We start from the raw sequence: 15073 nt of genomic DNA on the forward strand, positions 1-15073 counted from the left end.
GAAAGACCATCCCCAAGGTGCCCCTGACTTCTCCCCCAATTCCACACACCCCAGCTCAGCTGCGCTCTCCCCACTCTCCACAGACAGATTAGAGCTCTTCACCTGCCCAGGTGTGTCTCGCCTTGGCCTTTGTGCGGCGGTTCCCTTGGCCCCAACTGCCTTTCCCTTTCTCTCCCTTGCCTGTTCATCCCAAGTTCAGCACCTGTCTCAAGGAGTCCCCTTCCCCAGGCAGCTTGTCCAGACTTGTTAAGGGCCCCCCCATCACACGGCCACTCCTTCCTATATGGATTTCTGCCCAGAAGACTGTGAGCTCGCCGAGGCCAGGGGCTCCAGCCAATCCATTTTGTGGCACCGGTGCTTAAAAGCTCCTATAATAAGTATGTCGGAGTTTTCATTAACTGCTTATTGTCACCCTGTGTTTGTTTTTCCCTCACTGCTCTGCGCTTACGTCTGTAAGGACATTAAGGACAGCTTTGCCGCGAATTAAAATTGGCAACTTAGCATGACACCTCTGTTTGCTATGAAGGCACTTTTATTTATTGTGTTTTGCTTTTGTAAACAGCACCCTTGTGGGGCTGGCGCAAATCTGTGGTGTTTCCTTGAGGTGTTTCCTTGTTCCTTTTATGTCGACTCATCACATATTGTGGAGAGTGTTAGCTGAGGACGACTTTTTGCTTTATGAAAATGTTACCAAATGCTGATACCATAAAGAGGAAAGCACCAGATGTCTGTCTGCAAGGAAAGCAAAATCCTGGTTTGTCAGGGGTGGCGAGGGCTCCCCAGACATTTCCGGGCCTGAGGTTTGGCTCTGCATGCTCCCTTGGGGCCTCATAATTGACCCCCACATTCCATCTCAGTCATCATTCTGGAGAGATTTGTCAGCTTTGCTGCTGATCTGTGCCTGGAAAATGGTGTCCATTAAGTGTTCCCAGTTTTAAGCTGAAAATTGAGACACACTTGCCAGTAATTTTGACCAAAATAACACATATGATCGTATGGCATCCCATGATTGACTTAATTTTACTCTTCCTTTGAGCTATCAAACGTTTCTCAAGGTGTATACAATTGTCTGGGAAACAGGTGATTTATAGTTAGAAATTATGTAAACTTGCCAAACCTCAACTGAGAATAATGTTTTAGTGCCCAACTTCAGGCAAAGGGTCATAAAACAGAGTGTTCTCTGGTTTGTAGCAAGGAATTGGAGGGGGGCATGTTCTAGATGATGGTAATAATAAAGACTTAGGCTATCAAGGCATCTAGTCAAGTAGCCTTGAGGTGATTTCCATAAAATGCAATTTTCCTTCTGGGCACATTAAAATCAATGTGTAATACATTATCTACTCTAGGTAAATGTGTATTGTTTGCTTTTTGTCATAATTCTTTATTGCATTTGGCAGCAAATGAGCTAATATTAAAATTTAGAGAGAGAATAAAAGAAATACTTTCAGAACTCATATTCATACATAATTTAAAATATGAACTCACCAAAACCCCCAAAACCTAGTTTCACTTGTAAAAATGCTCTCGCTAATATGCCCAGACTGAAAAGCTTACAAAGGTTAGAATTCTGCAGTGTTTAATGAGAGGCTCTTAACTTCATCTGTTGGGTTCTGTTATCATGAACACCAGCCCTGAGAGCTGCTTCCTACTGGTAGCTAGGTGGGAGGGGCTAGTGGAAAAGCACATTCAAAAGTGGATCTGGGGGGGGGGTGGGCAGGACCCACCTGCCTCTGAAATTCAAGGGGACAGGAATGGATCAGCTTCCTGCCCAGTGCATCTTTGTTTGGTTCCTTGCCCTTTTTTCATAATCAGAGAAAGATGTCTTAGCATTGTTTCTGTGGGTTTCTACTGAGGACCGAGAGCATCAGCAGTTTCCCCTCTTTCAGGTGGTGTTCAGAGTTCGTTGTAAGCCTGAACCACTTCACCCCTCTAAGGAGGTGTAGAATCCTAGAAAAACCCCCTCTCCACCAAGCCCAGATAACAGTTGCATACTCTTGTAACAAAACAACCCGGTTCAGCGGTTCAATGACAACTACACTAATCCTTTTCCATTCTTCCTGTTTTCAATACAACATAATAGTAGTATCCATAGAATTATAACCGCTTTTAGAATCGATGACTCATTGCCCATCTCACGTCACAAAGTTCTGGGTCCGCCCTACCTAACTTTTCAGTTCCCCTCATCCCTTCCCCATTCCCGGGATTGCTCACATGTTTATTTCCAAGAATGAACTTGTTTGACCAAACTGTTTTTAATACGGTTTTGAAAAAAAAGAATTTATGTTCCTCTCCATTTTCACAAGCAAGACTCAAGCTTGGACTCGAATGTTCTAGGAAGGCATTTTTCCATTGTTCCCGATCATGTCTAGAGACCAGAGGTGACTAGCACTGGGTTTCCGTGTGCTCTGATATTTAGGAGTTCTTTTTAGAGGGTAGGTGTGCTTTTAATTTTAAAAAGAAAGAAGGAAAACAAGAAAGAGAATTATTGTGAGGTTGGGCCAGGTCACATTTTGTCACTTGAAAGTGAAATTGTAACAGGGTCACATCAGACCATTTTTACGGGGATACCTAATGGTTTTCTTCTCTCTCTGTTCCAGCCGCACCAGCTATCCTTGGCAGACCATCCCAGAGTCTGCAAAGAGTTAATCCAGGCCCAGGGACAAGTAAGAATTTCAGTTCTTTTTCTGTCATTGGTGATCTTGTCCATGCTTTACTGTAATTCAAGTTACCGTCCTTTCTTTGCTGTATTTGAGATTTGGTACCCAGATGAATGACTGATGGAAATTGCACAAATAAGCAAAAAATACATATTTTTAAAGGATGTCTTTTTCAGCTTCACTGCAAGGCTGCTTCTTTATTTCTCTAATTTGCTTATCCTTAGAGGTTAAGTAAAGCCAAATTAAGGAGAAGGGGAAAAAAAAGATTAGATAACATTGTGGACCAACAATTAGTTTATTGACTTTAGGAACCTGCCTCCTTTTACAAATTGGGTATTATATTGTCATTATTGTTTTGAGATATTTCTATACCTAGTGATCGCATTGACAGTTAAACTTGTCCCTTCAACCATATCATCTTATGCTCCAAAACTCTGCCTTCATGCAAGCTATCTCTTCTTGAAATGCCTTTGCACATCGCCCTCTTGTCTTCTGACAATCTCCTCCTCATCCCTAAGACTAAACTCAGGCATTAGCTCTGTGGGGAAGCTTCTCTAAATCGTCTAGGACCAAAGACTTGTTCTGCCTCTGTGCTGCCATAGAACTTTGTCCCGTGCTCCACGATAGATGTACTTCACGGGATTTGAGTGTATGTGTTAGCACCATGTGCAGAACTCAATGAGCTGTGTGGGCCACATGAATTAAGTAATTATGTTTAGCTTTAAGACAAGGCCCACTTTTTATGCTTCTTCTAAATTCCTCACATGACCTAAAACAAATCCTCATCAGTCGTAGGTGCCTTTAATTAAATTCCAGGGAAGGATTTTCTCATCATTTGAAGTATATGCTGGAGTCCACACAACACAATAGAGGAAGGGAAGACCGTGCACCTAACTGAGCTTAACACCATTGCTGTTTCATTGGCAATTCCGGTGTCTTGAAACCATAATTTGGATTTTATGACATAATTACAGAGTAGATTTCTAAATGAGATATAAATCCTTGGAGGTGACTCAAAGGGAAGGTTAGTGCTGTTTTTTTGCAAGTGGCATCCACTTGTCCGTTGTGCCAGGCCACAAACTCTTTACAACCCTCCTCCTGTTTTAGAAGCCTCTGACATGTTCATCTGCTCCCTAATTAATACGAGAGGTTATAAAAAGGGTGGCTTTTTAGTCATGTTTGGGTTATCCCAGCCAGTATATTTCAAAGCCTTCACGCAGCGGATGACGTGATTTATTCCTACTTTCTGCAAGGAAATGAAAAGGAATCAGTTAAAAATGTTTTACTATGTATAGAATTGTTGAATCACTATATTGTACACCTAAAACTAATATAACACTGTGTGCTAACTATACTGGAATTAAAATTTAAAACTTACAAAAGAAGAATGTTCTACTAATGGTGCATGTTGCATCCCACATTGGCCGCTCCTCTGCACACAAACATAGTACACTGCCCTTCACTTTCCCCTGAAGGGGAGTACAGTTCTTCCCATCTTCTTTGTGAAGTCATGGGGAGAGGAACCTAAGCATTGGACTTGTTGTAATACAACCTCTGGGTATGGCAGGTCTGCTGAAGAAATTCCTGCTAAGTCCTTTGGCATATGTTGATTTTCTGTCTTTGTGATAGACAAGAATCCTAGTTATCCCTTATCTGTGATATAGCACATAGATATTGACCTGCCCACACAAAAAAGAATACTGTCCTTCCAGCTTCCCCTGATCAAAAGTTAGCTCCCCTCTCTCCCAAGACTGATTGGATAAAGTTACCCCTGTCGGTGGGTGTGTCTATCAGCACTCACTTTCCACAGAGCACAGGCTTGGACACATGGCCACCTTTGTCATCTGAGCGTCTCATTGAGATGTGATAGACCCTGGTGCTCACGTCACCTCACCTTGTACACTGTCACTGTTTCACAAGCATTTAACTCTCTGCTGTGTACCCAGCACAAGCTCTGCACTCTGGGGAAGAAGGGATTGAGGAAGATATTGTCCTAACATCAGGGAGCTCCTGTTCTCACTCAGGAGATGATTTTACACAAACACCTAGTGTTCAACATGAAATGTCCTGTCATTACACAGTTATAAGTCAGACATTTCCTATGTGCACTTTTCTAAATTCTCAGATTCAAAGCAAAACCCCCATGAAGGAAAAAATATTACAACCCTCTCAGAAAAAATTCTAGACAGAACTGACCTAATGTAGGTAAATGCCACCCCACCTCTGCAGGCCCCTTGACTTTATTCTTGGGCTGTTGCTGTAACCCCTTCATCACTGTCTCCCTCCCCTCTCCTCCCCCCACTCATCTCTCCTTTCTTATATGCCAATGGCAATTATAAGAACCCAGCATATCACTCTGCTCTAAACAACCCAGATTTCAAACTGCAAACCTGTCCCAAGACACTGAAATCCAACATCCTTCACCCCAGCTTGTAAGTCTACGCTACTTAGTACCCCCCTGGGACTTTGCTCATGTCATCCCATCTTCCAGAACAGTCCTCCTTCCACCTCACACCACATTCTGTAACTATAAATCCTGTCCGTACTTTAAAGCTCATCCAGGACCCTTTGACCCTTGGCCTGAGACAGTGCTTCCCTCCTCCAGGCTTGACATTAAGAGAGATCATGTAATTTTATACCACTTTTAAGGAATACATCAGATGCTGCTTTGCAGTAGAGTTATTTGCATTTTTCTCTTATCTCCCCCTCTGGATTGTGAACAGCTGTATCTTATTCAGAGTTGTGTAACTCACAGGACCTAAAGTGGCACCTTGAACAGTGTAAGGAATAAATGATATTGCAAATAAATAAATTAAATGGAAGCAGCCTTAATAGCTCCCTGGTTACCTTCCCTACACTTAGCAAGTCCCACAAACACCCCTTGTCGTGGAGGCTCTTAGCTGGCTGGAGCCGGCAGAGAGCATCAGATCCCCCCACCTGTGTTAATCACACATTCATCACCCTGAGTGTTCCGGCGCGGAAAGGACTCATGGGAATCAAGTGGTTTATCCTCTGAGGACAGCTTCCTTCCGGGCAAAGGCTACAGTATAGCAACAGTAGACAAGGGGTACGCACTGACCAGAGTCTGACCCAAGTGTGCGCCTCTTTGTCCCCTCACTGCTCAGTCACACAGGATGCACTTTGTCTCCAGATTTGGAACCACTACCCATGTGCCTGCCAAACACCTCTGTATCGAGAAGCCCAAAGTCTCCTCCCGATGGGTTTCCTATAGTGAGCTGGTGATGTAAGTACGTTCTAGCTGTGTGGACAGCCGTAACCATCAGCCCCCAGGTTCCAATGACCTTAGGTGCAAATCATAAACCTAATCCTACTGCTGAGCAGCCTTGACAGACATACGTCTTGCACATCTTTCTGAAGACCTTTTTTTCCTCTCATTTTTAAGTCATTCCTTTTCACTGAATTTACTGCATCTTACTATGAAAGTGTAAATTTTGTGATCAGTGACATTTCCCCTTCAAATTAAAATAAGGAAAAAATATGGAAGTCTCACTGACTGGCATTTGGAGCATAAGTTAGTCCAAGGTTTTATGAAAACAGGCATTGTGAACATCAGCGTCAACGACTGAGATCAGAGTTACGTGTTGAAAGGACTCCAAAAGCTTATCCTCTTAGATGGGCACAACAGATGAATTGCTTAAAGTCTAATAAGTTCATGAACAACTTCCTTCACAATCATGAGTTACTTTTCAATACAAACATGATTATGGGACATAAATTTGATATAGTAGTTGTCACCTTTGCCGATCCTTATCTTCTGTTCTTAGCTGGACTCCTGTCTTTACCTGCTCATTTCTCTTTCTTACCTCCTGTTTTTCTCTATTCTAAGCTGTCCTGCTCTCTGCTCCCATATTCATTCTTCCCCCCCTACATCTGATGCAGTGGCTCTTCTGCCCCATCACCTTCAGGAGCACCCCCAGTTTTCTATGATATGAATAAACTCCTCTCCCTGGCATTCAAGAAAGTCCATGACATGGATCCTCCATGATTTTCTAGCCTTATCTCTCTTGTATACTGTGGACACCCATGTCTATGTCCCTGCATTTCCTGCTTCATCATATCCTTTCCCACGGACCCCTTTGCCAGAAATTCCCTCTTCTTTCCTCTGAATCAGGAACATGCTCCATGGATTTTGTCTTTAAGGCATATTTCAAATGTCACTTTATCCCATCAGAGGATGAGTACTTTCATTTTGGAATCTCTGTAGAAAGAACTCACTCTGATAGCAAGACAGACCGTTGTAGTCCCGGATCTACCACATACCTCCTGAATGAACTTTCCTGAGTTGTATAAGCTATCCGTACCTTGGTTCTGTTTTGTTTTGTGTGTTTATCTCTAAAGTAGAGATGCTGGGCGCCTGGGTGGCTCCATTGGTGAAGCGTCTGCCTCTGGCTCAGGTCATGATCCCAGGGTCCTGGGACCAGGTCCCATGTTGGGCTCCCTGCTCAGTGGGAAGCCTGCTTCTCCCTCTGCCTTCCACTCCCCCTGCTTGTGCTCATGCTGTCTCTCTCTCTGTCAAATAAATAAAATCCTTATAAAATAAAAAAAATTTTTAAATAAAATAGGGATGCTAATAGTACCTACCTCACAGTTGTTGTGAGAATTAAAAATGTTGATATATTTAAAAGAGTTAGAATAGTACCTGGCCCGTGATGTTTATTGTATTCCCTCATGGCTCTTAGTTTATTCCAACAAGTATTAGGATTGAACTGGGTGAAATGTCCTGTACTCAGCTGTATGTTGGACCTTAATATCATGTCATTTGTTTCAACCTTATGGGTTCTTTGGTCTGCTTTCTATTCCCTTGGAATAGACTACTATCATCAGGGGGAGGGGCTTTATCTTATACATCCTTGTATCCCACAATATCTGGGATGTACCTGGCACATGCCAAGTGCTTAATGAATAGTTGTTGGGTTTTGTACACACAAACAAAAGTAAAAAAATAAAAAATAAAAAAGCCAGGTTTCCCCCAATATCATAATTACTCTTTGGTCAGCACAGAGCACCTCCGTGCCCTTTAGCAGGCATTTATGAAGGGAGAGGGCTAAAGGTATACAGGAAGAGATATTTCTCTTCTCTGTTACTATAAACACATACCGTCTTTCCCAATAAGCCTTCCATAGAACCTTGACTTCAGGTCATGGAGCCTAGGGTCATGGTCTAGCCTTGGGATCTGTCACAGGACATCTCTGTACCACCACTGTGTATCCTGTTGGCGCGTCAGCTGCTGAGGGAATAGTGGCCCCACTCCTGCCCTATTACACATCACTGCCCCCATCTGAGCCAAGTGACCTCCTCAGCTTTGAGGATCCGTCTTTTTTTTTTTAAGATTTTATTTATTTATTTGACAGTGAGAGAGAGAAAAAGAGCGCACAAGCAGGGGGAGTGGGAGAGGGAGAAGCAGGCTTCCCGCCGAGCAGGGAGCCCGATGCGGGGCTTGATCCCAGGACCCCGGGATCATGACCTGAGCCGAAGGCAGACACTTAACCGACTGAGCCACCCAGGCGCCCCGAGGATCTGTCTTCATCAGATCTTTTCAGCCTTAAGGGCTCATTAGCTGACAATACGGCTAAAATAAACGCACCCCCAGGGGAGTGTGTATGTCCTGTGCGGGTGTGGATGCGTATCTTAGAATGTGCAGCGTTTCTTTGTAACAAAGAATTTGAGCTTTGGACATGCTTTAGAGAGGAGTTCAGACATGGAAGCTGACATTGAATTTTTGACAGGCTACTGTTTATAAATAATTCAGTAAATGATTCAGTAAGTAAACACAGATTATTATGATCCCTTTTAAGAAACAGTGTTTATGTTGGCTCTCTCTTGCACCGGCCTGGTGGTAACCCTTCCTGACTCACCGCACTGATCTCCAGATACTGCTAAGCATCCTACAGATACTATCTCCCCCCCCCCAGCTTCTCTGAAGTAGGAGGAAGACAGGTAGAATTATGCACTTTACACAAGAAGAAATGGAGGTACCGAGAAAACAGCTTTCGTAAGCATCTTAACCGACCAACAGGAGAGTCAAGAAGATACTGTCAGCGCGGTGCTTTGTACCTGTCCCTAGAGAAGCAAAATAAAGCATAGATAATGCATATTAGTGAAAATTCAAATAACAGTGTTCAATTACCACGAAATATGGCCCTGGCAGTGACTTTTCTCCAGCCTGAAATACCCAGATAATGCCTCCCATTAGTTTTCAGGTCTGAGTGTCCTGTTATTATTATCATACCTGGTCCTGTTTTCACATGTAATTGTTGGGAGGTGAGGATTCTTTGTAAGATAAATATTAGGCCTTAAATTTTTTATCTTCCTTCAACTCCCAGCAATTTGCTAAGCCCTAATCAGTGTCAGTGGTAAGTATATATTTACCACTTAATTTACAAGAGAACTATTCGCTGTGCATATGCTTAAGCCAGTGGTAGTGAAACCTCTGGGGTGGAAAATAAGCCCACAGCTCAAGGCCAGCCTCCCCAAGTACCTGCAGCTCCTTGTAGATTGTAGACATATGTCAGGGTCTTTTATTTCTTTTGGAGTCCAAACAATAAGAAAATATTTAGGAATCTGTGGGCATAGGCCTCTAAAAGCCTTGACCTTAGAAGCGAGTAATTTTTTTTTTAAGTCTTAGAAGGATGATTAAGCATCTCCCTAAAAGTTCCCGTGGGCCTTTTTGTGCTCCATATACCCAGTTCCTAGTTTTATTTCTCTTCCAAAGCATAACACACATTTTTCAAGGATGAAATCCAAGATAAATGTTCTTTCACCCTTGGTGACCTTGGTGGGTGGGGACCGCTTTGTAGACTCTAGAAAGTTAAAGCGTCCCAGCAACGTTGGTTGTGACCTTTGAGTCCTCCTAGCCTGCAGCCTTCTGATTCACTGCTAGATTTTTCAAAACCAGCCCCGTAACCACTGCTCCCAAGGGAGCTCTGGTTTCTGCACACAGGAGTCTCTCTAGGGAAAGAACCCCTGAACTGGGCCCACACCAGCTCCTACTTGTGGTGAACAGTTTTTTTCAGATAATGTGCATGTGTGCACTGAGAAAAAAAACTTGAATTCATTATGTACGTGTGCACTGATTTTAAAATATACAAATTAATCTATACACGGTGAAAGCAGTCAATACACATTTATAAAGATTTATGGAATTCAAACATAGGTGCCATTAAATAGTAGTTCAAGTAAGAGCATGCTTCATGGCAAATGTATGCAATATGAAATAATATATATTGAAACCAAAAGTAACTCAAGAGGTGATTAATTACTAAATAAAAAACGTATCACTTAGAAAAGAAGTTATGCAACTTTCAAAGGGCTTTTTAAAATGTATGATTTATAAGAAACTGATTTGCATGTCATTTGCAATCTGTGATTCGAAATAAGCTATTTTCTTTAGAGGTCAGCAGTTATTTAAACTAGGGGTTGGCAAACTATGGTCCTCAGACTAGATATTTGTTTTTGTAAATAAACGTGCCTATTTGTTTCAGATTGTCTAGGCTGCTCTGGGGATCAACTAGTCATCATGTTTGTATTGCTTCTTATCTTTTAATCTCCCATAAAAAATTATTTCCTATTCAGTAACTGACACTAATGGGAATGCAGGATTCACTTTACAAATTTACTTCACAGTCAATTCTGAAATACACTATATTGTAAAGTAAGATTAATAGTATCTGCAATCAACATGGACTCGTGCGTTGATGATGATGATGATGATGATTGGAGGTGGTGGCAGCATTGATATTGGTGCGCCATCAAATGAATGCTGAGCATCTGTAAATGCTCGGTGATGGACGGAATAGGCAATCATCTGCAGCTCAGCTGTCTGCATGCATCATCATTTTCACATAATATTTATCTTAGGAAGAGTTACAGTCAGCAGATCACATGGTTCTAGTGTGAGGACAGACTTGACTTTGCAGGTCTGTAAGTCTTTTATAAACAGCTGCCACTGAATTCATGCTGAAGAATAAAAACAGAAGACTCTCCTGTTAGGAGACGGTGTAACGTAAGAGACTCATCAACCTGAAACCTCACCGCGTCACCACAGATGTTATGATTCAGATGCACAGCCTTCATGAGGCCTCGAGGTGTTCTCAAGTGGTGTCCGTGTGTTTACCGCTGCAGGTTCTGGTTTTCCACGTGTTATGGAAAAGCAGCCTTGAACGCTTCTTTATTCTCTCTTACCATTCCTTAATAAATATAATTTTTAAACTCCAAATTTGGATTAATGTGAAAGCAAATATTTGCAGGAGAGCCCGTCTGTGCTCTCTGTTGTCAGCACGTACGGCTTGGTGCACCTGTCACCACGAAGCTCCCGCAGGGCAAACCCCAAAGCAGTGGAGAAACACCTGGATAGCATCCTTTCTGTGACTGAAGCTTGTCTTTTTCTGAATTCTAAAAGCTTTTGAAGTTGTGCATCTTTTGCATTAAACTCAAATGGCTTGTGTACACCTGGTGTCTTCCCTTCTAGATTGAAAGCTTTTTGGGGGCAAGAAGATAGTCTTCCTTGTCTTTATATACCCTGCCCCTTTCTTCACAATTTAAACAGGGCTTTGCACAAAATGGGAGCTTAATATTTGTTAAATGCTTATCATATGGCGTCCCAGGAATTACTTAAGAGCAAATGCAGAAGGGAAGCACGGGGAGAGATGTTAGTGTAGATTTCATGATATTTGAGTTTGGCTTCCCACCACCCCAGTCCCACACAACACACATACACACACACACTGACACAGAGGAGTAACATAATTGTTTCCTCAAACCTGAGAGCAGTAGATGCATCTTCCTCCTCTGCCACTTTTCTTTCTCATCGGGAAAAGCAGACAAGAAGGTCCTACAAAAAGATTATGCTAAGTGAAATAAGTCAAGCAGAGAAAGTCAATTATCATATGGTTTCACTTATTTGTGGAACATAAGGAATAGCATGGAGGACATTAGGAGAAGGAAGGGGAAAATGAAGGGGGGGAAATCGGAGGGAGAGATGAACCATGAGAGACTGTGGACTCTGAGAAACAAATAGGGTTTTAGAGGGGAGGGGTGTGGGGGGATGGGTTAGCCCGGTGATGGGTATCAAGGAGGGCATGTACTGCATGGAGCACTGGGTGTTATACGAAAACAATGGATCGTGGATCACTACATCAAAAACTAATGATGTATGGTGACTAACATAACATAATAAAATTTTAAAAAATAAAAAATTTAAAAAAAGAAGGTCCTACAAAAGTCTTGGAGGTGTTTGTTCTTATCAGACAGTCTAACAAACTCTTACTGGCTTCAGTTGGTGTCACAAGCTGTGTGATGAGTACTTTGGAGTTTGGGGAGCTGGAGACCATGAGCTGTCTTAGGTGGATGCATCCAGCATCCTGCCAATAGGCCACAAGCTCCAACTTACCCATCTATAAATGGAGGGGTCAACACCTATCTCGGAGGGTCATTGTGAGGAGCAGATGGGTACATAGAAAAATTCCTGGCACAACATAGGTACGGAATAAATGTTAGCTATTTGATTATTTTTACTACTGCTGTTGCTATGGTTACTACTTCTATTACTGCTCCTGAAAGAGTAGTAGCAGCCTGGGTCCCTGGAAGTACCCTACCTACCTCCTCAGCCCCTCACCAAAGCGTATCTCCAGTTTAACTCCATCTGTACTTTCTGGGGGGATAGGAAGGAGGCTGGATCTAGTATAGAATATCTCACATCGGAGTAGTATATATTTTAAGAACTAAAATTCTCACAGACTCCAGAGAATGTTTGTACAGCCCAGTTTGAGAATACTTGATTTAACAAATTTTAATGTTTGGGATTTGTCTTTCCATTGCCCTTCAGAGGCAGGGAAGCAGGGAACATTGAAGGGAAGCCCCGAGAGGCTTGCCAAACTCCAGATGCCAGAAGACAAGACATGGGCTCCCAGGCAAGAAAGACAGATGGAGAGGTGCTGGGGAGGAGAGCAAAAGGGCAGCCTGGAGCCTGGCCTACTTGCTTCACAGGCAAGACTGGGTAAAATGCTTGGCACCTAGTAGAATATTATTCCCTTTCCTTCCTCTTTTCCCTAAGACCGTCCTCAGGTACAGAAGAAAGGAGACTGTACACATCACTAGAATGGGTGCCATCAAAACAAACTTTTTCTACTTTTCCAAAGAGCATCTTTACCCCCTACTAGAGTAAACTCAGTCCCAAGGAATATTTACTGTCTGGATGAGTCATTTGACAATAATCATGTACTGTTTTATCGGTAGAATTCTCTTATATGGAGTCGCTAACTTAAAATTGGTTTTTGCTTGAGAAGTTCAGCTCTAAGGAGGCTTCCTGGATCAAGCTGAACAGCAGCAACAAATAATCTGTTAATTAGTGGTGAGGTCCTCAGGCTGGCCTATGACAGCCCCGTTGACTCGTGCTGCAGCTGACCGGTGGCTGGCTCTGAGCCTTGGAGCTACAGGTCTGTGGGACAGAAAGAGGAGGAATGTTTCCCACCCTCTTTAGTGCCACCTCACTATCCCTACCCTCCGTCTCTCCCTACACCCCACTCTAAAGACCCTGCCTTTCTTGAAGGAAGGCAAACATTTTGAACTAGATGACATTTTTCTTTGGTACCTCCCCCCAAATTTAGTTTTTGACTGAATAATCTTGGTTAAATCATGACAAAATAATCTCCTAGGGGATAGTCAGCCTCAGTGTGAGAAGCTGTGAAACCAGAAAACCAGATGTCTTCGTGCCTTGTAGACCTCTCCTTGCTGAGGTATTTGTAAGAGCAGATACCTTGTTGTTAGTCATCAGTGACTGACAGGACTAGAGAGACCTCTCCAGCTCCTTTTGGAGAGACCAAAAGCCTGAGAGAGAAGTCTATCAAAAAGTTACCTGGGGCAGCGAGGCTGCTGAAAAGAGAACAACTAGGAAAAGAAATAAAATATTTCCAGATGGACAGAATCTGGAATGAAAGAAGCAGCCTTCTCAGGCAGCTGAGGGAAAGAAGGAAACTGAGCCCAACGATCAGAAGTCTTAGGAGACCAAGATTTCTCAATTACCAAAAGGAGGGAAACTTGGCCTTGTTTGGGCTGCAAAATGAGAATGCCCTTCAAGTGAGATCCGTAGGACTCATTTGACAAAAGCTGGTTTCGCTCTCCTCTTTGAGCCCAGAATTCCCTCCTGCTACTTGCCCAGCCTTGACCATCATCACCACCTGTGATAGTTCCATTGTACCTCTTAAAGGACGGCCCAGTATTTTCCTCGGTGCAACTTTCTTGAAAAAAAGAGAGACCTGGAGATAAAGGGCTGGAGGCTTCGTTGGTCCATCCAGAGCCACAGCCAAAGCCTAAAATCCTAATAGGATGTCAATATAAGCAGATGACTAACCCTTCAGCCCCTAAGATCCTGAAGTGGTGGTTCTTGATGCGTGTGTCCATCAGAATCATCTGTGGACATTTTCAATAAATATAAATGCCAGAGTTCTACCTCAGACTTGCATTGATGGAGCTCAGTCCTAAGACTGATGGAACAAATTACCATAACCCTGGTGGCTTATAATAACAGAAACTTCTTCTCTCACAGTTGTGGAGGCCAGAAGTCCAAAATCAAGGTGTCAACAGCGTTTGTTCCTTCTGTAGGCTCTGAGGAAGAATCTGTTCCATGTCTGTCTCCTAGGTTCTGGAAACTGCTGACAATCCTTGATGGTCCTTAGTTTGTAGATGTATCACTCCATTCTCTGCCTCCAACTTCACAAGGCCTCTCCCTATGTCTCTGTGTCTGTTCTCTTTTCCTATCTCTTATAAGGACACCCATCACTGAATTTGGAGCCCTAACCTAAGATAATCTCATTCTGAGATCCTTACTTAATTACACCTACAAAGACCCTTTTTCCCAACAAAGATCACATTCATAGGTACTAAGGATTAGGATCTGGGCATATCTTTGGGGGATAAAATTTAACCCACTACACATACATAATAAAAATAAAATCGCTCCCAAAAATGATTCTTTGCACACTCTGCAAAGAACTCTGCCCTTAATGTTTGAGCCCACCATTTCTCCAGTGCTTAGGAAATGCTAGGACATGCAAAGTTAAACAGGCTTCTTTATTGCAGAATTACTCAGATTCTCTAATCTGCTTGGGTGCATTCTGATTGTCCCAGAGAAAGGAAGAAAAAAAACAAAACAAAACAAAAAACCCATAGCACTTCCTGAAAATAGTTGACCAGGGGACTTCTTTTCAAGGGATTATCTATTATAGCTTCAGTGGCCACTGGTGTTCAAAGGAGCACAAGCTGAAGTGCTTGTGGCACTTCTGCAATGATGCTCAGTGATTTGGGCACGCTACGGCACTAGCCTATGAGTCTATGCACTTGTGCACGCATTTAGAGTATACTGATCCCTCTCCGAGTATGAGTGCATCCTTCAGTGAATA

At 42.8% G+C, this 15073-nt stretch overlaps 1 protein-coding gene across 5 annotated transcripts in view; it reads left to right on the top strand.

The window, feature by feature from the left end:
• Positions 1-15073, top strand: part of GHR (growth hormone receptor) — a 258077-nt gene that overhangs the window by 179889 nt on the left and 63115 nt on the right. For all 5 annotated transcript variants that reach the window (XM_036067251.2, XM_036067258.2, XM_078066687.1 and 2 more), the window contains one exon: positions 2598-2663. In XM_036067251.2, coding sequence (XP_035923144.1) covers positions 2598-2663 — 66 coding nt within the window. The remainder of the gene's footprint in view (positions 1-2597; positions 2664-15073) is intronic.

This window comes from Halichoerus grypus, chromosome 2 (assembly GCF_964656455.1).
Source record: "Halichoerus grypus chromosome 2, mHalGry1.hap1.1, whole genome shotgun sequence".
Classification (NCBI taxonomy): Eukaryota; Metazoa; Chordata; class Mammalia; order Carnivora; family Phocidae; genus Halichoerus; species Halichoerus grypus.